At 35.7% G+C, this 26613-nt stretch overlaps 1 protein-coding gene across 2 annotated transcripts in view; it reads left to right on the forward strand.

The window, feature by feature from the left end:
* The window catches only part of KIFAP3 (kinesin associated protein 3), a 184874-nt gene that overhangs the window by 38787 nt on the left and 119474 nt on the right, over positions 1 to 26613 (forward strand). For both annotated transcript variants that reach the window (XM_032863012.1, XM_032863013.1), the window contains 4 exons: positions 446 to 587; positions 11108 to 11207; positions 12269 to 12393; positions 14401 to 14499. In XM_032863012.1, coding sequence (XP_032718903.1) covers positions 446 to 587; positions 11108 to 11207; positions 12269 to 12393; positions 14401 to 14499 — 466 coding nt within the window. The remainder of the gene's footprint in view (positions 1 to 445; positions 588 to 11107; positions 11208 to 12268; positions 12394 to 14400; positions 14500 to 26613) is intronic.

Here is a 26613-nt window from a genome sequence, read left to right on the forward strand (position 1 = left end):
AAAATTACTCAACTTAGAAGTACCTGGAAGATGTAGATATTTAGTATTTCATACAGGCAAAAGTAGTGTTATGTTTTTTAGATATAATTTATTTTGGTAAGTTTTGAAATGTTTTAAATATTATTGCCTTATGTTTTGAAATATTATTTAACCTATTGAAGTAGATATAAATTATTTTGCATTAAATTTGAGATACTTTATATTAATAGGCCAGTTTTAGAGTTTATATACTTCCCATTTTCATGTGGTTTATAACTACTTTTGTATTGGAGTCCTAGCGCCCAAAGGTCTAATTTTCCCCTCTACAAGAGGATGGCTACTATGAGTCCTTTGAAAACTTATCTGTTATTAAAAGAGCAATATATTGACCACAAAGTATGATTCTTTTAACAGTGGCTTTGTTAAGTGGTGTTCTTTTGGAGTAATTCCTCTTCCTTTCTTTCAGATTGATGAAGTTGCTAACATTAATGCCATGGATGAATACATTGAGTTATTGTATGAAGATATTCCTGACAAAGTTCGGGGTTCTGCTTTGATCCTGCAGCTTGCTCGAAATCCTGATAACTTGGAAGAGCTACTACTGAATGGTGATTTACATCTATAAATATTAAAAATAGAAAAATTGTTGTATAATATGGTTTTTAAGTCTATCGTAGTAGAGGAGAAAGCTATAATTATACCAAAGTTAGGAATGCATTTGTTTCTCAGACCATTTATAAAACACTTTTTACTTAAGAGCATAACATTTAAATATTCTTTGAAGAATTCAGAAATCATTTAATTTAAACAACAAAAATAAAGTATTAATGATACTGTATCTTCTCATTCTTGAGCTCTGGAAGACTTTTATCCTTTTGGTTAGGATACAATATCAAACTTCTGACATTTACACACATATGTATATGCTTTTATTAAATTGGTTAGAGTTCCAAAATTAGTTTTCTTTCTGTAGCACAGCAAAAATATATATTAATCTTTATAAATTTATTTAGATTGTATTTGGTGCTCTCCTTTCATTAGATGTGCTAGGCAATAAAGCAAAAGGAGATATGATGGTCTTAAAATATTTTTTCTCAGTAATATCATTACTGAATTACTTTAAATACATGGTTTTCTGACTATACTGCTGCCAAAAATAAAATCTGGAAGTTGTCATAATTCTCTGATTTTCCAACACATGACAGAGAAAACCTTTTTGTCTATTTTCATGCTTCTCTTATGGAGGCCGTACAGTACACACCTGTACTTTATAGCTTGGAGAAAGTATACAAAGAACTGTCCAGAAGTCCTAGGTTGTTACCAATATGCCAAGCAGGAAATCTGTACATTTTAAGTATTTTTAAAATTATACAGCTCATATATATTATATATATATTATATATATATTTATGTTATGTTAATCACCATTCAGTACGTCATTAGTTTTTGCTGTACTGATCCAAGATTCATTGTTTACATGTAACACCCAGTTCTTCATGCTATAAGTACCCTCCTTAGTACAACTCATATTTTTTTATTTTAATTTTTTTAAATATTTAATGTATTATTAGCCCCAGGGGTACAGGTCTGTGAATTGCCAGGTTCACACACTTCACAGTACTCACTGTAGCACTTACCCTCACCAATATCCATCACCCAACCACCCTCTCCATGCCCCCCACCCCCCACCAACCTTCAGTTTGTTTTGTGAGATTAAGAGTCTCTTATGGTTTGTCTCCCTCCTGATCCCATCTTGTTTCATTTTTTCTTTCCCTACCCCCCAGGCCCCCCCACTTTGCCTCTCAAATTCCTCATATCAGGGAGATCAAATGATAATTGTCTTTCTCTGATTGACTTATTTTGCTCAGCATAATACCCTCTAGTTCCATCCATGTCCTTGCAAATGGCAAGATTTCATTTCTTTTGGAGGCTGCATAGTATTCCATTGTGTATATATACCACATCTTCTTTATCCATTCATCTGTTGATGGACATCTAGGTTCTTTCCATAGTTTGGCTATTGTGGACATGCTTCTCTAAATATTCGGGTGCATGTGCCCCTTCGGACCACTAAAATTTGTATCTTCAGGGTAAATACCCAATAGTGTGATTGCTGAGTCATAGGGTAGCTCTGTTTTAAACTTTTTCAGAAACCTCCCTGCTGTTTTCCAGAGTGACTGTACCAGTTTGCATTCCCACTGACAGTGTAGGACGGTTCCCCTTTCTCCGCATCTTTGCCAGCATCTGTCATTTCCTGACTTGTTAATTTTAGCCATTCTGACTGGTGTGAGGTGGGATCTCATTGTGATTTTGATTTGTATTTCCCTGATGCTGAGTGACGTGGAGCACTTTTTCGTGTGTCTGTTGGCCATCTGGATGTCTTCCTTGCAGAAATGTCTTTTCATGTCCTCTGCCCATTTCTTGATTGGATTCTTTGTTCTTTGGGTGTTGAGTTTGATAAGTTCTTTATAGATTTTGGATACTAGCCCCTTATCTGCTATGTCATTTGTGAATATTTCTCCCATTCTATCACTTGTCTTTTGGTTTTGTTGACTGTTTCCTTTGCTGTGCAAAAGCTTTTGATCTTGATGAAGTCCCAATAGTTCATTTTTGCCCTTGCTTCCCTTGCCTTTGTCAATGTTTCTAGGAAGAAGTTGTGTGTGGCTGAGGTGGAAGAGGTTGCTGCCTGTGTTCTCCTCACGGATTTTGATCGATTCCTTTCTCACATTGAGGTCTTTCATCCATTTGGAGTCTATTTTTGTGTGTGTTGTAAGGAAATGGTCCAGTTTCATTCTTCTGCATGTGGCTGTCCAATTTTCCCAACACCATTTGTTGAAGAGACTGTCTTTTTTCCATTGGACATTTTTTCCTGCTTTGTCAAAGATTAGTTGACCATAGAGTTGAGGGTCCATTTCTGGGCTCTCTATTCTGTCCCATTGATCTATGTGTCTGTTTTTGTGCCAGTACCATGCTGTCTTGATCATGACAGCTTTGTAATAGAGCTTGAATTGTCTGGAATTGTGATGCCACCAACTTTGGCTTTCTTTTTCAACATTCCTCTGGCTATTTGAGGTCTTTTTTGGTTCCATATAAATTGTAGGATTATTTGTTCCATTTCGTTGAAAAAAATTGATGGTATTTTCATAGGGATTGCATTAAACGTGTAGATTGCTTAAGGTAGCATAGACATTTCCACAGTATTTGTTATTCCAATCCATGAGCATGGAACATTTTTCCATTTCTTTGTGTCTTCCTCAATTTCTATCATGAGTACTTTATAGTTTTCTGAGTGCAGATTCTTTGCCTGTTTGGTTAGGTTTTTTCCTAGGTATCTTATGGTTTTGGGTACAATTGTAAATGAGATCGACTCCTTACTTTCTCTTTCTTCAGTCTTGCTGTTGGTGTATAGAAATGCAGCTGATTTCTGTGCATTGATTTTATATCCTGACACTTTACTGAATTCCTGTACAAGTTCTAGCAGATTTGGAGTGGAGTCTTTTGGGTTTTCCACATATAGTATCATATCATCTACAAAGAGTGATAGTTTGGCTTTTTTGCCAATTTGGATGCCTTCCATTTCTTTTTGTTGTCTGATTGCTGGGGCTAGGGCTTCTAGTACTAAGTTAAATAGCAGTGGTGATAGTGGACATCCCTGCTGTGTTCCTGACCTTAGCGGAAAAGCTCTCAGTTTTTCTCCATTGAGAATGAAATTCACTGTGGGTTTTTCGTAGATGGCTTTGATGATATTGAGGTATGTACCCTCTGTCCCTACACTTTGAAGAGTTTTGATCAAGAAAGGATACTGTACTTTGTCAGATGCTTTTTCAGCATCTATTGAGAGTATCATATGGTTCTTGTTCTTTCTTTTATTAATGTGTTGTATCACATTGATTGATTTGCGGATGTTGAACCAACCTTGCAGCCCTGGAATAAATCCCACTTGGTTGTGGTAAATACTCCTTTTAGTGTACTGTTGGATCCTATTGGCTAGTATTTCAGTGAGAATTTTCACATTTGTGTTCATCGAGGATATTGGTCTGTAATTCTCTTTTTTGATGGGATCTTTGTCTGGTTTGGGGAACAATGTAATGCTGGCCTCATAAAATGAGTTTGGAAGTTTTCCTTCCATTTCTATTTTTTTGGAACAGTTTCAGGAGAATAGGAATTAATTCTTCTTTAAATGCTTGGTAGAATTCCCCTGGGAAGCCATCTGGCCCTGGGCTTTTGTTTGTTGGGAGATTTTTTTTTTTTTAAAGATTGCATTTATTTATTTGAGAGAGAAAGAGAGTGAGAGAGAGCATGAGAGCTGAGAAGGTTAGAGGGAGAAGCTGGCTCCCCATGGAGCTGGGAACCCGATGTGGGACTCGATCCTGAGATTCCAGGATCATGACCTGAGCTGAAGGCAGTTGCTTAACCAACTGAGCCACCCAGGTGCCACCCAGGAGATTTTTGATGGCTGCTTCAATCTCCTTACTGGTTATGGGTCTGTACAGGTTTTCTGTTTCTTCCTGGTTCAGTTTTGGTAGTTTATACGTCTCTAGGAATGCATCCATTTCTTCCAGATTGTCAAATTTGCTGGCGTAGAGTTGCTCATAATATGTCCTTATAATTGTATTTCTTTGGTGTTGGTTGTGATCTCTCCTCTTTCATTCATGATTTTATTTATTTGGGTCCTTTCTATTTTCTTTTTGATAAGTCTGGCCAGGGGTTTATCAATCTTATTAATTCTTTCAAAGAACAGCTCCTAGTTTCATTGATTTGTTCTATTGTTCTTTTGGTTTCCATTTCATTGATTTCTGCTCTGATCTTTATTATTTCTCTTCTCCTGCTGGGTTTAGGCTTTCTTTGCTGTTCTTTGTCCAGCTTCTTTAGGTTTAGGGTTAGGTTGTGTATTTGAGACCTTTCTTGTTTCTTGAGAAAGGCTTGTATCGCTAGATGTTTTCCTCTCAGGACTGCCTTTTCTGTGTCGCACAGATTTTGAACAGTTGTGTTTTCATTGCAATTTGTTTCCATGAATTTTTTTCAGTTCTTCTTTAATTTCCTGGTTGACCCATTCATTCTTTAGTAGGATGCTCTTTAGCCTCCATGTATTTGGGTTCTTTCCAACTTTCCTCTTGTGACTGAGTTCTAGCTTCAGAGCATTGTGGTCTGCAAATATGCAGGGAATGATCCCAGTCTTTTGATACTGGTTGAGACCTGATTTGTGACCCAGGATGTGATATCTTCTGGAGAATGTTCCATGTGCACTAGAGAAGAATGTGTATTCTATTGATTTGGGATGGGATGTTCTGAATATATCTGTGATGTCCATCTGGTCCCAACTCATATATTTTTTAAAAAGAATTAGAATATTACACACGAACCCCTGTTGACCATTACTCTATAATCTGAGTTTGGAGTCTGTTCATTCTTCTAGATCTTTTTCATATATGCCTTTATATATATGTATATATATATATATATATATACACACACACACACACACACATATATATATACACATATATATGAATTTTTAATATAGTATTATTTTGTAAAAATTTAATAATATCATACTACTTTTTGTTAATTTTTTCTCTTATAGTAATGTTTTGAGATTACATGCAAATGGATATATATAATATAATAACTTTTTTAAAGATTTTATTTATTTATTTATTATTTGAGAGAGAGAAATAGCGAGAGAGAGCACAAGCAGAGATGAGAGGGAGAAGCAAGCTCCCCACTGAGCAGGGACCCTGACGTGGGGCTCAATCCCAGGACTCTAGGATCATGACCTGAGCCAGAAGCAGACCCTTAACCGACTGAGCCACCCAGGTGCCCCGTAATCTAAATAGTTTTTAAACTATGTTTTATTACTGCTTTTTATGAAGCTTATATAAGCTTTAGCCATCCCATTTAGCCATTTAGCCATATTGATTGGTCATTATATTGTTTCCAAATTTTTCTGTGGAAACATTGCTTCAGTGAACATCTTTGTACATCTTTTCTTCCTCATCTTCTCCTTGTCCTGCTTCTCTTTCTCCTCCTCCTCCTCCTTCTTCTCCTTTTTCTCCCCTCTCCTTCTTCTCCTCCTCCTCCTCCTCCTCCTCCACTTTCTCCTCCTCCTCCTCCTCCTTCTCATCCTCCTTCTCCTTCTCCTCCTCCTCCTCCTCCACTTCCTCCTCCTCCTCCTTCTTCTCATCCTCCTTCTCCTTCTTCTCCTCCTCCTTCTTCTTTCAGACATAAAGCCATCTACTTAAAGCATGGATCCAGGGGTGCCTGGGTGGCTTGGTGGGTTAAGCCTCTGCCTTCAACTCAGGTCGTGATCTCCGGGGCCAGGGAGCGAGCCCCGCATGGGGCTCTCTGCTCAGTGGAGAGCCTGCCTCTCTGCCTACTTGTGATATCTCTCTCTTTCTCTCTTTCAAATAAATAAATAAAATCTTTAAAGAAAAATGAAGCATGGATCCAGGATATTTACTGACACTTGCGTTCCTGCAGCAGGGACCAGAATCCTATTGCATTTAAACTGAACAGAAGCTGGGGCTAAAAGAATAAGAAACTAGGTTTTTTTGTTTGTTTTTATGTAATTTGAACCACAGGATTTTGTGTTTATTTTTCTTCCGACTCAATTCCATGAATCCCATAGCCTATTTAATTTATTGAGTTTATTTTTTTCAATTAATTAACATGTAATATATTACTTGTTTCAGAGATACAAGTCTGTGTTTCATTAGTCTTATACAATACCCAGTGCTCATTACAACACATACCCTCCCCAGTGTCTATCACCCAGTTACCCCATTTTCCCACCCCCATCCCCTGCAGCAATCCTCAGTTTGTTTCCTAAGAGTAAGAGTCTCTTATGGTTTGTCTTCCTCCCTGGTTTCATCACAAGCAAGGGGTTCTTTAAGGTGTGTACACAGAAACAGAGGTCATACAGAAATACAGGTCATAATGTTTTAAGGTATTTTGCCAAACTGCCTTCCAAAATGGTTGTGCTGCTCTGTCCCCAGACCAGTGAAATATGAAAGCAATCAAACTTAAAATTTTTTTACATTGTGTTATGGTAATGAACAAGTTCTCTTTGTTTTAAATTGCATTTGCCTGATTTTTAATGAAATTTGCTTTTTTCCTCATGTCACTTTTGGAATTTCTACCCTGTGAAGTCTGTATTCCTGTCTAAAGTATTCGTGTGTGTGTGTGTGTGTGTGTGTGTATGTGTGTGTGACTATACATATATTTATACTTATATAAATATATCCTTTTTACATAAATAATTTAGTATATAAATTTATATCATTTATATCCTTTTTCTTTTATGTGCTTAGAAATAGTTTTTCTCAATTTGTTGTCTCTTTTTTATATCCTGTATTTTTCCATCTGTTTACTTTCACCCTATTTGTGCCTTTGAATCTAAAATGTTTGTATTGTAGAAAGTATATAGTTGGATCATGCTTTTTTTAAAAATTCTGCCAGTCTCTCCCTTTTGATTAGAGTGTTTTGTCTATTTACCATTAATGTAATTATTCATAAAGCTTGTTATTTAACACTTTGTATTTGTTTTCTATATCTTTTATCATTTTTGTTTCTATAACCCCTATTACTGCCTTCTTTTATGTAAAATGGGCATTTTTTAGTATATCATTTTAATCCTTTTGCTGTTCTTTTATTATGTTTTCCTGAATTCTTTTCTGAGTGTTTGCCCTAGAATTACAGTTACCATCTTAAATTAAAATAATGTAGTTCAAATTAATAGTAATTTAACTTGAATAGTAAAGACTTTGCTCCAGTATACCTGTATCCCCTGGATAGAGGTTATTTATTTATTTATTTATTTTATATTTTTATTTATTTATTTGACAGACAGAGATCACAAGTAGGCAGAGAGGCAGGCAGAGAGAGAGAAGGAAGTAGGCTCCCTGAGGAGCAGAGAGCCCGATGTGGGGCTCGATCCCAGGACCCTGGGATTATGACCTGAGCCAAAGGCAGAGGCTTTATCCCACTGAGCCACCCAGGCACCCCTGGATAGAGGTTTTTTAAATGCCTGGCCCTAAGTGTCCCAACCTCTGGTGAGGGGCTCTGTCTGTGTGTCTGTTGGAGCATGTCTTCAGTATTTAAGCAGATAGTTTACAAGACCTTAGCCTTTACCTTTTTCAAAACTTTTTTTTTTACTTATTTCGTTAATCTCTACACCCAGAGTGGGGCTCGAACTCATGACCCTGAGATCAAGAGTCTCATGCTGTACTGATGGAGCCTGCCGGGAACTCCCAAGCCCTTTGCATTTAATTCCTGCTTGTCCATTGCCTCAGGGTTGGCCAGAGATGAGAGAGTAGGTCTTTCTTAGGTCTTTCCCAGGTATCAGCACATTCCTGCACATGTATATGGCCTTCTAGTTTCCCAGGGATTTATTGGAGCTTTTCAAAGACCTTGTAAATATCTCATTCCCCAAGTTTTTCCCTTTAAGGTGTTTTGGTCAGACTCTTGTTAACCCCAACTGGCAAGGCTACCACATGCAGTTACAATGTTGCCATCAGTGGTTTTCCACAAATGCCCTGGGTATAAACCTGTACAAAGCAATTTCTGAGTCAGGTGGAATAAATGCAAACCCTGAGAATGGAGCTTTCCAGCAAATATCCAGAAAGGTCACATAGTGACAGCTCACTGGAGTAGGGGTTTTCAGGAGTGCCATATTGTTCTGCCTCTTCCAGTTGCTGCTATGGTGCTCTTTTTCACAGATATTAAAATTGCAGTGCTGTTGGTTTTCAAGGCTTCCACAAAGTTACACAGAGGGGATAAAATTAGGGCAAGTTGAAACAGAGTTTTTACTGCTCTTACTAAGGTTCAGCCATATTTCTTAACTGTTGCAAAATGTAGTTAATTTCCAGGGTTCTAAAAAAGTTAATGGCACTTTTTACCAGTGTTTTAATTCACTTGTGGAGGAGTGTATTTTTGGAGGTCTTTACCATTGTTTCAGAAATGCTTGGTTCTGGAATTCATTTTTGTTGAAAGTAAGAGGTAGAGGTATACATTTTTTGCATGTTCAATGGCCAGTTATTCCAACCTACTTAGTGAATAACTCCTTCTTCCTCCAAAGATTTGAAATGCCTTTTCTGTTAAATGCCTGGCATTCTGTTATGCAATAGATACTTCTTGAAAGCTTATTCTGTGCCATGTACTATTCTGATACTTTCATAGATATGTTTTAATGCTTTCTTTTCTTTTCTATTGATCTATTTGATAATGTGCATGTGATGTTTTGTTTTGTATTTTGAATAGAGTTTTAGAATAGGTAGGAGAAGTGTTCCAATTTATTGATTTTTTAAAAATAGGTGTTACTGGTCTTGTACATTTTTTTAATATATTATTTTGAGATTTTTGAGATCACTTTATCATATGCTCTAAAAATTATGGAATTTTAATTATAATTAAAGGGAAGGCAGAACACCTTTACCTGTCTCTCTAGATTGCTTGCTCCATCAGACCCCCTTTATGAAGTTCTAATGCAGTTTCTGCTTCTAGGAGATGCTGTCAAGTGGTGAACTGCCAGTTCCCTGGATGTATTAGCTCCCCACTTTGGAGAGCTTTCAGCACCGTGGACAGCACCCCCTGCTGTCCATTCTACATGCTCAGTTCCCACCTGTTGCTCTTGGCTCCAGTGTTCTGGACCTGTTACCCTGGGGAGGAGTGGGGGGTGGTGTGTAAGGGAAAGGCGGGTTATTCTGTGGTCCTTGGCCAATTTTGGCCTGTGACTGGCCCTGCCCCACCACCGCTGTGAGAATCTCTCCCCAGAGCTGGTTCCTTTGCATCTCTCAGTTCAAGACCTCAGTGATAGTGAGTGGGGTGAGGAGTGCCAGGAGCACACAAGAGCCCTACTATTTCAGGCTTCACTGCATCTCTCCTTTGCCTTCCCTTCTAGTCATTTGGCAACTTCTACCTTACTTTTCAATCATAAGATAAAATACATATTTATTTTTAAAAATCCCCATATAAATGGACCCACACAGTTCAAGCCAGTGTGTTCAAGGGCCAACTGTATATTCTAAGAAATACTGTTTCCCCTGGATTATAGTGGTGAAATAGTAATGCTGGATGAATAGAGTTAACTAGATTTTTTATTAAGTAAAACTTTGTGGAGCCTTTACATGTTAATGTATATTGCCTACCTATTTACTTCACTTCAGAAGATTTGTTCAGATCATATGGTATACCAGTACTCTGCATTGTGAGTATAAACATGAAATTATAGGATGTTTTCTAGTTTGAAAAATGCCTCACGAAGTAGATTAATGATATTTGTTTCATAATCTGAATGGCCACAGAGCACAAATAAGTTGAACACTTTCATTACCATAACAAATACCAATAACTCAGTCCATGAAGTGCAGTAGATTCTGAGTACCTATTATAGAAAGTTGAATTATGATCTCTGTATAACACACAGATATTTCCTTTAATGCTTTAATATTTTAAGATTTGGTAAGCCATATAACAATTCTAATTTGAAACCAGTCTCATTGCTTTATGTTTACTTAGTATATGGTAATTCTCATTAATCAGTTCACTAAGTTTTTCCCCTTCTAAAGATAAAAATCTAGCAGAGATGTTTATTCTACCCTGAAGCTAATTTTGTGGAAAAGATTTGTTTTATTTATGTCTGTTGGCATTAATTTAACATAATACTAAAATAGATTTATTTTTGTGTGTATAAGCTTTAGCTGGTTATTAATTTGCTTCAGTAGAGCTAGTGTTAGCCTGCTCAATTGTTCATTTTTTTTTAGGCTCATTCTAGTTTTTTCCTTCTTCACAAACACATTAAATCAGATGTAAAGAAACAAACAAAAAATGTCACTGCAGTAGCAAGATTACAAGTGGAAATACAAACAAGAAAGAAATGGTCTTTTTGTTATTTTGTCACTCATAATGTCCTTATTATGCTACTTTATCTAAATCATAGATAGGGTTTCTAAGTAAAAGTTGCATTTCAGCTTTAAAAACAGCTTTCTGTGTTGGAAAGAAGCATCCTCCTTTTTTGTCCCAGTTCTATCTTAGCTTTGTTATTTATTAATAAGTAGACATTTAAAACCAATCACCCTTTATACCTCAGGCAAGGCGATTGATCATTTTTGCATGTTCCTTTTTTCTTTAGAAACTGCCCTTGGTGCATTAGCAAGAGTCCTAAGAGAAGACTGGAAACAAAGTGTTGAGTTAGCTACAAATATAATTTACATCTTTTTTTGCTTTTCCAGGTAAGTATAAAAATAAGGAAATAAAAGTAGAAGTCTATCTGTGTTTCACTCTGTCAGTGGTTTGGATTGTGGATTATGGGTTTGCTCGGTCTTCCTATGTGTCTGCCCATGCCCTGCCTCTGAACTCTTACTCTCTTTCCCTTTCTCTGCCCTCTCCATTGTTCTGTCCTTCATTCAGTCTATGCTGATCCATGCATGTACATGGATATACACAGAATAGGATAGGAAATTGGTTTAGAATTTAAGAGTAGGGACTCTGGAAATAGACTGAATTTGAATCCAAGTACTGCTGTTTACTGCATGTGTGTTCTTGATTACATAATTCTGTGCCTCAATTTCCTCGTCTGTAAACTGGATAGTAATAGTAATACTATTTTTGGATACTTTTTAGAGTAAAGCATGACCCAGAGTAAGTGCCAGTATATATAGGTATATGTGTGTATATATATTTCTATATGTGTATATATGTATGTATACATGTATATATAACTTGTGTATCCATATATGCTGTTTATTTATATATATTCTCTAGAAAGATGTTTACTGAGACATTGTGAAAAGTTTCTAGCCAATCTCCAGAGAATTGCCTCTATTCTAAAAATGTGCCAGCATTAACAGATAGGTATTTATTGAATAAATACATGTATGAATGAATTGTGTAGGAAACATATGTAAAAACCTGATTACTAATATTTTACTGGCTTACTCTCTGGTAATCTATTTTATTGAATATTAGTATTGTTGCATTATTATTTTACAATAGTCTGAAACTACTGTTTGAGAGTATCTGCACAGTTAAAATGGTGGTTGACTACAAAAAATGCATTTTATTTCATTTCTAACTTAAAAATAATTTTATTTCAGATAAGGGTAATATATATAAAGTAATCTTATAATTTCAGGTCTTCATAGTATACCATGGATGTATTCATTTATTGAAATATATATATCACATTTATGTTCTACATTAATTGTACCAATGTTCAAGTGTTTATCCAAAATAACTTTCCTGAATGTAAAAAACATTGCTTCAAATACATAACTAAAATCTCTTCTTAAAGCTTTTCTCAGTTTCATGGACTTATCACTCACTATAAAATTGGAGCTCTGTGTATGAATATCATTGATCATGAATTAAAAAGACATGAGCTGTGGCAAGAAGAACTCTCTAAGAAGAAGAAGGCTGATATCCTTTTAAAGTGGCATTTCACCCCAGTATTGTTTCTGTGAGCTTTGGAGGGGTGGGATAGTTTGGGGTTTTTCTTGCCATTTACATTATTTGGAAAAATAAAAGAGTGTTGAAGGTTAAGATGAAGAGTGAGACTATCAGAATGAATATAGTTTGACGTATGTTTTTTATCTCTTTGATTAGTTGATAAGATAGAAGGAGCAGATAATAATGGTCCTAGGTAATTGAACTGGTGAGTGGCTATATCATTATGTCCCCGAAGGTCCTTTGGTTAGCCGAAGTCTGACTCACCACTGTTGTTTATGTAGTTCTGTCTATGTCATAAGGTGACTTTGATTGGAATGGGTATGAATTTGGTGAACAGAGTTTTAAATTCTATTTTGCTAATAAGTAAGTGCAAAAATTCTTAATACATATACATTTGAGAGGCCTGCAGAATGATGGAACCAAGGAAAAGAATCTTAAAAAATGATCTATTTTAACCTATCCTTCAATCAGGAATCTTTTCTGCAGTTTCCCTTACAATTTGGTTATTTACTCTCTTCTTTGACAATGTCACTGCTTATTGATTTAGTTCTTTCTCTGGTTTGATATCCTAATTATTACTAATGTTATTTGCTTTAGTGTATTAAAATCCACTTGTCAATAACTTCTGTCCCTTGAATCTGATCTTGTATGCTAGAGCAATATAGACTTAAGGGGAGTCTCTTAAACATCACGTTTCTTGTATTTGAACATATTCATCATATTGCTTCTACAGTTTAATTTTTCTAGATCGAAGGCCCTTGCTTTTTCATAAGGCTTATTCAGCAACCATACTGGTAATTTTTTTTGAACCCCATATTTACTGATCTCTTTTAAAAAGTAAAAATAGTATTCCTGTTGTGCAGAGTATCATATATTTCTTGCCTCTCCATCGTGGAATCCTCATGATATTCTAAAAGTGTACCCTAACACTCACACAGCTTTGACCTTTCTTAGTTAGGATCTTTCCAGGTATAGAAATTTTCTATTTGTGCTATGAGCTTTGGACATTCTAGATTGGTGTTGAATTAAACTCTGTGGACAGTTCAATAATCCTGGAGACTTTAGATCCTTTCTGGAGTCACAAGTCTCCTAATATACCCAAAGTTTATTAAATAGGTGGGGTATGGAAAAAACTACTAACGGAACTTTTAGCAATCATTAATTTATATTTTGTGATTGTTCAGTGACAGGAACTGATATTTCAGGACACACCGTGTTCCTACGAGTGTCAGCTGCCATTGACTGTAAGAGGCATTGTTATTCATGAGTCACTAAGAATGGAAAATGCTTCAATGGAATTATGACATATCGTGGATTATAAGACATACTGAATTGCAGGAGATTCCTTGTGTTTTGACACAAGCAGCAGTCAACAAGGAGGAAGTTTTTAAGTGCTTGGGGATCCTGAAGTCACACTGAAATAATTGATTATTTTTACAGGTGTCCAGGGGATTATTTGGGGCCATAAGATATAATTTTAAATTTTTGTTGACCTCTAACTTCAGGATATTTGTCTTTTGCTATCAAGTCTTTAAGAGGGTATGAAAGAGCTTTAGATCTAATCAACATTCTTTGAATATTCTGGGCATATGTCTGAGGTGGAATTTAGGATTCTTATTAACTACAACACTCTGTACCGCAGTAATCCTTTCGGTTCATGGATCCAGTTGTTACTATGTTGAAAGAGACTTGTATGCATTTGTAAGATATTTGCATAAAATTTCTGGGGATTCAGGTATTTGGTAACAACCCAAACATGTGTTCACCCAAGGTCTCCAAGCATATCTTTGAGCCCTTGGTTAAGAAGTTCTAACAATTGTTGTGCAAAGATGAATATTTGAGTTTTAAATGGTTGGTTAGAGAAAATAGCTAAATAATACTGCACATGAACTACAATAGTACTATTCTTCATGGTATTTTTCAGTAGATTATCTTTGCTTCAGTGAGTATAGATGATCCTTAACTGAAGTTGCTTACTTGATGAAGACCCTGAAAACCAAACCTTGAGAAAAGATTATGAAAAAACCTTTAAAAAATACCAGGGGCTTGTGGTAAAACAGGAACAACTCTTACGAGGTATGATTTCCTAAGCAATGAGAGACACAACAAAGTGCTTACACTACATTAATTTTGTTCAATTTTTTTTCAGATCAGTAAAACTAGTATCGGAATAATTGAAAAGTCTCTAAATTTTAATATGCTGTAAATTCTTTTGTTTTTAGCTTGTGTAATAATGTTTTAAGTTTCATTCTGCTATTTTTCCACAAAAAGGCCCTAATCAGCTCTTAAATGTGTATATACTTGTAATTTACTTACTCAGAAAGGATTGTTTTTAAAGATTTTATTTATTTATTTAACAGAGAGATACACAGCCAGAGAAGGAAAAGAAGCAGGGAGGAGTGGGAGAGGGAGAACCAGGCTTCCCGCTGAGCAGGGAGCCTGATGCGAAGCTTGATCACAAGACCCTGGGATCATGACCTGAGCCGAAGGCAGCCGCTTAATGACTGAGCTACCCAGGCACCCCTCAGAAAGGATTTTTTAATCCAGTGTTTGTCCTTTTCAATAATGACAATCTGATCCCTTGAAGACTAATATTAACTAATTTTAGTTCTAATAGTACTAGTATCTTATTTAACTTGTTTTCATAGAAATCGTTAAAAGATTTTTCAAAAACTTCTTTTGATTCATAAAAGTTTCTTTCTTCTTTCTGAGGTTTATTGAGAGCTCAACAATTCAGTAGTATGGTTTCACAATCATTGTAGGAGATGCAAAGTCTTATGAACATTAGTGAGAATAATGTGGGGATTTTAAGTGTGCCTTCGACTCCTGCTTTGTAGTTGACTAATGATTTTTTTCTAGTTTTGTTGAGGTGTAATTGACATATAACACTGTGTTAGGTGAAGACACACAGTGTGATGAGCTGGTGCACACATATATTGCAGAAATGTTTACCACAGTAAGGTTAGTTAAAATGTCCTTCATCTCACATAATTACCATTTTGTTGTTGTTATGGTGAGAATCTTAGTATCTATTCTCATAGCAACATTCAAATATACGGTACAGTTTTGTTAACTGTAGTTACCATGGTTTACATTAGATCCCTGGAACGTACTCGTTTTATGTCTGGAGGTTTGTACCTGTTGACTAAGATCTTCCCCTTTCCCCCACAACCCAGCACCAGTCTACTCTGTTTTTAGGAGTACGGTATTTTCAGATCCCACATATTAAGTGAGAATATACAATATTTGTCTTCCTCTCTCTGATTTCACTTAAAATAATTCCCTCAAGGTCCATCTGTGTTGTCACAAATGGCAGAATATCCTCCTTTTTTTTAATGAATAATATTTCAGGGTGTGTATGTGTGTGTGTGTGTGTGTGTGTGTGTACCACATCTTTATCTGTTCGTCCATCAATGGACAGTTAAGCTGCATCATGTCTCAGTTATTGTGAATAATGCCTCACTGAACACAGGAATGCAGATAGCTCTTTGAGATCATCGTTTCATTTCCTTTTACCCAGACATAGTGTTGCTGGATCATATGGTAGTTTTATTTTTAAATTTTTGATAAACCTCCATACTCTTTTCCATAGTGGTTCCACCAATTTACATTCGTACCAAGAGTGCAGTTTAAATTTCCCACCAATTTACATTCTTTTTACTCCACATCCTTGCCAGCATTTCTCTCTTATCTTTTTAATAATAGCCATTCTGCTTTATGAGGTATGAGGTGATCTGTCATTGTGGTATTGATTTGATTTGCATTTCCCTAATGATTAGTGATGTTGAGCACCTTTGTACTTACCTATTGGTGATTTGTACATCTTCTTTGGGGAAAATGTATTCAGATCCTTTGTCCATTTTTTTTAAAGATTTTTATTTATTTATTTGATAGACAGAGATCACAAGTAGGCAGAGAGGCAGGAAGAGAGAGGGGGGAAGCAGACTCCCTGCTGCGCAGAGAGCCCAATGTGGGGTTCAATCCCAGGACCTTGGGATCATGACCTGAGCCACCCAGGCCGCCCCCCTTGGTCCATTTTTAAATTAGATTTTTTCTTTTTCTTTTTTTTTTTCTTTTTTTCTTTTTTTTTGCTATTGAGTTTGAGTTTCTTACACCTTTTAGGTATTAACCACATATCAGATACATGATTTACAGGTATTTTCTCTGATTCTGTAGGTTGCCTTTTCATTTTGTTGATTGTTTTTTGCTGTAAAAAAGCTTTTTTAATTTGATGTAGTCTCACTTGTTGATAACTGCTTTTGTTGGTTGTGCTTTTGGTGTCATTTCCAAAATAATCATTGCCAAAACTGATGTCAAGGAACTTTTTTCCTCTAGGAATTTTACATTTTCAAGTCCTTAATTCTAAGGATTATTTTATTTCAGTCCTTTTTCTTTTTTCCTTTGTAAGTCCAGTTCATTTTTGTGAGTGGTATTAGGGGTCCAATTTCATTTTTTTGTATGTGAGTATTCAGTTGTCCCAGTTTCCCACCCCCCGCTTTTTTTTTTTTTTAAAGAAACTGTCCTTTCTCCTGTTGAGTATCCTTGGCTCTCTTGTCAAATATTAGTTGACCTTTATATGTGGATTTATTTTGAGCTCTTAGTTGTTTCATTGTTCTATTATGTCTGTTTTTATGCGAACACCATACTGTTTGATTACCACAGTTTTGTAATATATTTTAAAAACAAAGTATAAGGCCTCAGCTTTATAGTTCTTCAAGGCTGCTTTGGCTGTTTTGATTCATTTTTTGCTTCATGTGAATTTTTGTATTTTTTTTCTATTTCTGTGAAAAATTAGAATTCTATGAAAAATTGACATTGGAGATTTTTTTGACATTGGAATTTTGACAGAGGACGTGGCTCTATAGATGTCTTTGGGTAGTATGGACATTTTAATGATAATAACTCATCCCATCCTTGAGCCCAGGATATCTTTACATTTATTTGTGTCTTCAGAGTTCTTTCATTAGTGTCTTAACAGTTTTCGGTGTATAGATCCTCCACTTCTTTGGTGAAATTTATTCCTAGGCATATTATTGTTTTTGATGCTATAATAAATGAGATTGTTTTATTTCCTTTTATAGTTAGTGTATGGGAGGAGTACAACTGATTTTTTGTATTGATTTTTTTATCATGAAATTTTACCGAATTCATTTATTCTGAATATGGATAAGGAAGATGTGGTCCATATTCTAATAGTGTTTTAGTAGTCTTAAGGATATAAGATTATGTCTTCAGTAAATGGAGACATTTTCATGTCTTCCTTTCCAATTTTGTATGCCTTTATTTCTTTTTCTTGTCTAAATTCTCTGGCTAGTTCTTCCAGTATTATATTGAATAAAGGTGTCCAGAGTGAGCATTTCTTGCCTTGCTGCTAATCTTAGAGTAAAAGCTTTCATTTTTTCACTGTTGAGTATGATATTCTTAGTAAAATTTTCAATTTAACTACTTTCTGTCCCTAGGAGTTTAATATGAAAAGATGCTGAATTTTGTCAAATGCTTTTTCTGCATCTACTGAGATGATCATATGATTTTTGTCTTTTATTCTACTAATGTGATGTGTCATATTTTTTTATTTGTGTATGCTGAACCATCTGTGCATCCCAGGGATAAATCCTTCTTTGTTGTGCTATGTGATACTTTTAATGTGCTCTGCATTCAATTTGCTAGTATTTTATTGAGAATTTTTATATCTCTGTTCATCAACAATACTGGTCTGTAGTTTTTTGTTTTATATTTTTCCTTGTAGTGTCCTTATCTAGCTTTGTGTATCAGGGTAACTCTTCAACTTTTTGGAAGAGTTTGAGAAGGATTGGCATTTAATTCTTCTTTAAGTGTTTGGTAGGAGTAGTCTGTGAAACCATCTGGTCCTAGGCTTTTCTTTTTGCAAAGTTTGTGCTTATTGATCCAATCTGCTGACTCATTATTGGTCTGTTCAGTTTTTCTTCATGATTCAGTCTTGATAGGTTGTATGTATCTAGAAATTTATTCTTTTTTCTAGGATATCCACTTGGCTTGTAATTATTTATCTTAGTCTCTTAAGATCCATTGTATTTCTGTTGTATTCACTGTAATGTCTCCTCTTTCATTTGTAATTTGATTTCAATCCTTTTTCTTTTTCCTTTGTAAGTCCATTAAAAGTTTGTTAACTTTATCTTTTTAAAAACCCCAACTCTTAGTTTTGCTGAATCTTTTCTGAAGTTTTTCTCTTCTCTAATTCATTTATTTCTGCTTTGATCTTTGTTATTTCCTTCATTTAACTACTTTGGGCTTCATTTGTTCTTTTTCTAGTTCTTCCAGATGTAAAGTTTGGTTGTTTGAGATTTTTCTTTTTTCGTTTTCTTTTTTCTTCATGTTAGTATTTATGGATATGCACATCCCTCTTCGTACTGCTTTTGCTGTGTACTTTAAGTTTTGGTATGTTGTGTTTGGTTTTTGTTAGTTTCAAGGTCATTTTTTATTTTTTATTTATTTTATTATTATTATTTTTTTTTAACATATAATATATTTGTCCCAGGGGTACAGGTCTGTGAATCATCAAGCTTACACATTTCACAGCACTCACCATAGCACATACCCTTCCCAATGTCCATCACCCAGCCACCCTATTCCTACCCCTCCCACCCCCCAACAACTCTGTTTGTTTCCTGAGATTAAGAGTCTCTTATGGTTTGTCCCTCTCCTGATCCCATCTTGTTTCATTTTTTCCTTCCCTACCCCCCAGACCCCCCACCCTGCCTCTCAAATTCCTCATATCAGATAGATCATATGATAATTGTTTTTCTCTGATTGACTTATTTTGCTCAGCATAAAACCCTCTAGTTCTATCCACATCCTTGCAAATGGCAAGATTTCATTTCTTTTGATGGCTGCATAGTATTCCATTGTATATATATACCACATCTTCTTTATCCATTTATCTGTTGATGCACATCTATGTTCTATCCATAGTTTGGAAAATGTGGACATTGCTGCTATAGACATTCAGGTGCATGTGCCCCTTCAGAGCACAAAAATTTGTATCTTTAGGGTAAATACCCAGTAGTGTGATTGCTGGGTTGTAGGGTAGCTCTGTTTTAAACTTTTTCAGGAACCTCCATACTGTTTTCCAGAGTGACTGTACCAGTTTGCACTCCCACTGACAGTGTAGGAGGATTCCCCTTTCTCTGCATCCTCACCAGCATCTGTCATTTCCTGACTTGTTAATTTTAGCCATTCTGACTGGTGTGAGGTGGGATCTCATTGTGATTTTTGATTTGTATTTCCCTGATGCCGAGTGATGTGGAGCACTTTTTCATGTGTCTGTTGGCCATCTGGATGTCTTCCTTGCAGAAATGTCTTTTCATGTCCTCTGCCCATTTCTTGATTGGATTCTTTGTTCTTTGGGTGTTGAGTTTGATAAGTTCTTTATAGATTTTGGATACTAGCCCCTTATCTGCTATGTCATTTGTGAATATTTCTCCCATTCTATCACTTGTCTTTTGGTTTTGTTGACTGTTTCCTTTGCTGTGCAAAAGCTTTTGATCTTGATGAAGTCCCAATAGTTCATTTTTGCCCTTGCTTCCCTTGCCTTTGTCAATGTTTCTAGGAAGAAGTTGTGTGTGGCTGAGGTGGAAGAGGTTGCTGCCTGTGTTCTCCTCACGGATTTTGATGGATTACTTTTCACATTGAGATCTTTCATCCAATTTGAGCCTTTCTTTGTGTGTGTGTTGTAAGGAAATGGTCCAGTTTCATTCTTCTGCATGTGGCTGTCCAATTTTCCCAACACCATTTGTTGAAGAGACTTTTTACCCTAGACATTTTTTCCTGCTTTGTCGAAGATTAGTTGACCATAGAGTTGAGGGTCTATTTCTGTACTCTCTCTTCTGTTCCATTGATCTATTTGTCTGTTTTTGTGCCAGTGCCATGCTGTCTTGATAATTACAGCTTTGTAATAGAGCTTGAATTGTCTGGAATTGTGATGCCACTAACTTTGGCTTTCTTTTTCAACATTCCTCTGACTCTTTGGGGTCTTTTCTGGTTCCATATAAATTTTAGGATTATTTGTTCCATTTCTTTGAAAAAAGTTAATGGTATTTTGATAGGGATTGCATTAAATGTGTAGATTGCTTAAGGTAGCATAGACATTTCCACAGTATTTGTTCTTCCAATCCATGAGCATGGAACGTTTTTCCATTTTTTTGTGTCTTCCTCAGTTTCTTTCATGAGTACTTCATAGTTTTCTGAGTACAGATTCTTTGCCTGTTTGGTTAGGTTTATTACTAGGTATCTTATGGTTTGGGGTATAATTGTAGATGAGATCGACTCCTTAATTTCTCTTTCTTCAATCTTGCTGTTGGTGTATAGAAATGCAGCTGATTTCTGTGCATTGATTTTATATCCTGACACTTTACTGAATTCCTATATGAGTTCTAGCAGTTTTGGAGTGGAATCTTTTGGGTTTTCCATGATATAACATGTTTTAATTTTCATTTTTATTCTGTTCAAAATGTCTTTCATCTTTTATTTCTTCTTTGTCCCATAGGTTATTTAGAAAGGAGTTATTTTATTTCTGAATATTTGGGGATTTCTCAGTAATGTAATCCCATTACTGTTAGAGAAAATACTTCTCATTCAAATTCCAGTTACCATACAGCATAATATTAGTGTCAGGTGTACTATATAGTGATTCCACAATTCCATATTCTCCTGGTACTCATCACACAAAGTGCACTCCTTAATCCTTATCAACTATTTAACCCATCCTCCCATTTACCTCCCCTCTGGTAACCATCAGTTTGTTCTCTTTAGTTAAGTGTCTGTTTCTTGGTTCATCTCTCTCTCTCTTCCCTTTGCTTATTTGTTTTGTTTCTTAAATTTTTCAGCATGAAATCATATGGTATTCTTCTTTCTTCTTCTTTTGCATAGCATTAAACTCTCTGGCTCCATCCATGTTGTTGCAATGGCAAGATTCATTCTTTTTGATGGCTAAGTAATATCCGTGTGTGTGTGTGTGTGTGTGTGTGTGTGTACATTCCACATTTTCCTTATCCATCAGTTGATGGACACTTGGGCTGTTTCTGTAATTTGGCTTTTGAGATAATGCTGTTGTAAACATCATGGTGCATATATCCCTTTGAATTAATGTGTTTTTTTTTTTAATCCATTGGGTAGTGCAGTTGCTGGATCATAGGGCAGCTTATTTTTAACTTTTTACAGAACCTCCGTACTGTTTTCCAGAGTGGCTGCATTACCACCAGTAGTACAAGAAGAGGGTTCCCCTTTTTCCACATCCTTGCCCAAACCTGTTGCTTCTTGTGATTTTGATATTAGCCATTCTGATAGGTGTGGTGTGATATCTCATTGTAGTTTTGACTTAAATTTTCCTGATAATGAGTGATGTTGCGCATCTTTTCATGTATCTGTTTGCCATCTCTATGTCTTCTTTTAAAAAATGTCTCTTCATGTCTTCTGCCCACTTTTTAATTGGATTGTTATTGTTTTCTGTATATTGAGTTGTAGAAGTTCTTTGTATATTTTGGAAACTAACCCTTTGTCAGATAATGTCATTTGCAAGTATCTTTTCCCATTCCAGAGGTTGCCTTTTAATTTTATTGATTGTTTACTTCGCTGTGCAGAAGCTTTTTATTTTGATAAGTCCCACTAGTTTATTTTTGTTTTTGTTTCCCTTGCCTCAGGAGACATATCTAGAAGGCAATTGTTATGGTCAATGTCTTGTTCTCCTCTAGGATTTTTATAGTTTCAGGCCTCACATTTAGATCTTTAATTAATTTTTAATTTATTTTTGTGTAGGGTGTAACAAAGTGGTTAAAAAAAACAAAAAACAAACAAAACATTCTTTTGCATGTTGCTGTCTAGTTTTCCCAGCACCATTTGTTAAAGATTCTCTTTTTCCGTTGGATATTCTTTCCTGTTTTGTCCAAGATTAATTGAACATATAGTTGTGGGTTCATTTCTGGGTTTTCTATTCTGTTCTGTTGATATATGAGTTGATTTTTGTGCTAATACCATACTGTATTGATCCCTACAGCATTGTAGTATAACTTTAAGTCCAGAATTGTGATGCCCCCAGCTTTGCTTTTCTTTCTCAAGGTTGCTTTGGTTATTTGGAGTCTTTTGTCATTTTATACAAATTGTAGGATTGTTCTAGCTGTGTGAAAAATGCTGTTGATATTTTGATAGGGATTGCATTACATGTGTAGATAGCTTTGGGCATTATAAACGTTTTAGCAATGTTTGTTCTGGGCACCTGGGTTGCTCAGTCTGCTAACCATCTGCCTTCTGCTCAGGTCATGATCCCAGAGTCCTGGGATCAAAGTCCCACATCAGGCTTCCTGCTCAGGGGGGAATCTGCTTCTCTCTCTGACCCTCTCCCTGCTCCTGCCCTCCTCCTCTCTCTCTCTCTCTCTCAAAAATAAATAAAATCTTTAAAAAAAAAAGTGGTTTTTTTTTCCAATCTGTGAACATGAAATTTCTTTTCATTTCTTTGTGTCATTTTCAGTTTCTTTCATCAGTGTTTTATAGTTTTCAGAGTATAGGTCTTCCACCTCTTTGGATAGGTTTATTCCTAGGTATCTATGGTTTTGGGTGAAATTTTACTTTATTTTATTTTATCTTATATTTATTTGTCAGAGAGAGAGTAGAAGCATGGAGAGCTGCAGGCAGAACAGGCAGAGCAGGCAGAGGGAGAAGCAGATCCCCGCAGAGCAGGGAGCCCAATTTGGGACTCCATCTCAGGACAGATGCTTAGCAGATGCTTAACAGACCGAGCCACCCAGGTGTCCCTTTGATGAAATTATAAATGGGATTGATTCCTTAATGTCTCTTTCTGCTGGTTCATTATCGATGTCTGGAAATACAACAGATTTCTGTACATTGATTTTGTATCCTGTGACTTTACTGAATTTGTGTTTTAGCAATTTGGGTGCAGTCTTTCGGGTTTTCTATGTAGAGTAGCGTGTCGTCCGCAAATAGTATAAGTTGTACTTCTTCCTTGCCAGTTTGGGTGCATTTTATTTCTTTGTATTGTCTGACTGCTGTGGCCAGGACTTCCGGTACTGTGTTAAATAACAGTGGTGAGAGTAGACATCCCTGTCTTGTATCTGACCGTAGAGGAGATACTCTCAGTTTTTTCCCATTGAGGATGATCTTAGCTTTGGGTTTTTCATAGGTGGCCTTTATTAAGTTGAAGTATGTTTGCTCTAAACCTGCTTTGTTGTGGGTTTTTATCATTAGTGGATGTTGTACTTTGTCAAATGCTTTTTCTGCATCTATTGAAAGGAACATATGGTTCTTGTCCTTTCTTTTATTAATGTAGTATATTATGTTGACTGATTTGCAAATACTGAACCACGCTTGCAACTCAAGAATAAATCCCACCTGATTGTCATGAGTGATTTTTTTAAATGTATTGTTGGATTCAGTTTGCTAGCATTTTATTGAGAATCTTTGCACATGTTTATCAATACAGGACATTGGCCTGTAATTCTGTTTTAGTGAGGTCTTTATCTGGTTTTGGCCTTAGGGTAAGGTTTTGGTGTTCGGTAATTCTAACTTCATAGAATGAATTTGGAAGTTTTCTTTTTCTACTTTTTGGAATAGTATTTGGTAGACTTTGCCATCTGGCCTTGGAGTTAGGAGGTTTTGATTACTGATTCAGGTTTTTTGGTGGTTATGGGTCTGTTCAAGTTTTCTATATTTTCCTTTTTCAGTTTTGGTAGTTTGTATGTTTCTAGGAATGTATCCGTTTCTTACAGGTTGTCCAGTTTGTTGGCTTATATTTTTTTTATAATATTCTCTTATAATTGTTTGTATTTCTTTGGTATTAGTTATTTCTCCTCTCTCATTTGTGATTGTATTTATTCAAGTACTTTCTCTTTTCTTTTTGATAACTCTGGCTAAAGGTTTATCAATTTTATTAATATTTTCGAAGAACCAACTCCTGGTTTCATTCATATGTTCTATTGTTTCTTTTTTTGTTTCTATATCATTTATTTCTGCTCCAATCTTTATTATTTTCTTCCACTACTGGCTTTAGACTTCATTTGTTGTTCTTCTTCTATCTCCCTTAGGTATAAGGTTCAATGGTTTATTTGAGATTTTCCTGCTTCTTAGGGTAGACATGTATGGCTATGTATTTCCCTCTTATAACCACTTTTGCTGCATTCCAGTGGTTTTGGATCATTGTGTTTTCATTTTCATTTGTTTCCATGATTATTTTTTTAAATTTCTTCTTTGATTTCCTGGTTGGCCCATTCTTTGTTTAGTAGCATGTTGTTTAACCTTCATGTATTTGTGGTCTTTCCAATTTTTCTCTTATAGATGATTTCTAGTTTCATAATGTTGTGGTCAGAAAGGTGTCTGGTATGATCTCAGTCTTTTTATATTTGTTAAGATCTGATTTCTGATCTAAAATGTGATCTATTCTGGAGAATGCCTGATATGCCCTTGAAAAGAATGTGTATTCTGCTGTTTTAGTGTAGAGTATTCTGAATATATCTGTTAAATCCATCTAGTCCAGTGTGTCATTCAAAGCCATTGTTTCCTTATTGATTTTCTGTTTAGATGATATGTCCATTGATATAAGTGGGATATTAAAATCTATTATTACCGTGTTATCAATCAGTTCCTTTATATTTATTATTGTTTTATGTATTTTGGTGCTCCCATGTTGGGTGCATAAATATTTACAGTTGTTAGAGCTTGTTGGATTGTCCCCCTTATTAAAACTTTGTTTTAAAGTCTAATTTGTCTAATACAAATATTGCTACTCTAGCTTTCTTTTGATATCCATTTGCATGATAAATTTTTCTCCATTCCCTCCCTTTCAGTCTGCAGGTCTAAAATGAGTTTCTTATAGGGAACATAGAGATATCTCAGTTCTGACACCCAATGTGTTTTGATTGGAGCCTTTATCCCATCTACATTCAAAGTAATTATGATACATGTATTTATTGTCATTTTATTATTTGTTTTTTCATTGTTTTTGGAGATTTCTTCTGATCCTTTACTGTCTTTGTCACTTTTGATCTCTCCTTTACACTCAAAGTGGCCCTTTTAGTATTTCTTGCAGGGCTGGTTTAGTAGCCATGAACTCCTTTAGATTTTATTTGTCTGAGAAACCCTTTATCTCTCCTTCTATTCTGAATGATAGCCTTTCTGGATAGAGTATCCTTACCTGCAGATTTTTCCCATTCAGCACTTGGAATATATCAGCCCACTGTCTTCTGGCTTGCTAAGTTTCTGTTGAGTAATCTCCAGCTACCCTTATGGATCTTCTTTTGTAAGGCACAGACTTCTTTTGTCTTGCTGTTTTTAAGATTTTTTCCTTATCACTCTATTTTACAAATTTAATTATAATATGTCTTGGTGTTGGCCTGCTTTTGTTGATTTTGATGGGAGTTCTCTGTGCCTCCTGAGTCTGGATGACTCTTTCCTTCCACAGACTGGTGAAGTTTTCAGCTATTATTTCTTGGAATAAATTTTCTGTTCCCTTTTCTCTCTCTTCTGGGACTCCTACAATAAAAATGTTATTACGTTTGATGGAGTCACTTACAAGTTCCCTATGTTTATTATCATGTTGCATAATTCTTCTTTCTCTCTTTTCTTCAGCTTCATTATTTTCTGTTACTCTTTGATGTCACTAATTCATTCCTCTACTTCTTTCAGCCCACTTGGTTGCATCAAGCCTGTTTCCAATCTTATTGCATTCTTCATCTCTGATTCTTTTTTAACTCTTTTGTCTCTGTGATAAGGGTCTCACTGATGTCTTTTATTCTTTCCTCAAGCCCAGTGTGTATCCTCATGATTGTTGCTTTATATTCTTCATATGGCATGTTACTTATACACGTTTCACTTAGATTGCTGGCCTTGGTCTTATCTTGCTCTTTCATTAGCGATAAATTCCTCCATCTTGGCATTTTTGTCTATGTCTCTGCCTTCTTCTGTATATTACAAAACCCAGTTATGTCTCCTGTTCCTGAAAGTAATGGCCTTATGAGGAGGTCATAAAGTGCCCAGGGCCTGGCCCTTCAAGGAGTGTCTCTGGTGTGTGCTTCATGAGCCTTGCTATTGAGTTTTGCTCTGTCCTTCAGGCCAGTTATCTGCAGAGGCTCTCCTTGCCTGCTGTGGGCAGCGTTTGGTTCCTCACCTAAATGTGGCAAGTTTTAACTAGGTGTCATGTGGTCTGCTTAT

Source organism: Lontra canadensis, unplaced genomic scaffold (assembly GCF_010015895.1).
Source record: "Lontra canadensis isolate GAN:19392208 unplaced genomic scaffold, GSC_riverotter_1.0 scaffold24, whole genome shotgun sequence".
Classification (NCBI taxonomy): domain Eukaryota; kingdom Metazoa; phylum Chordata; class Mammalia; order Carnivora; family Mustelidae; genus Lontra; species Lontra canadensis.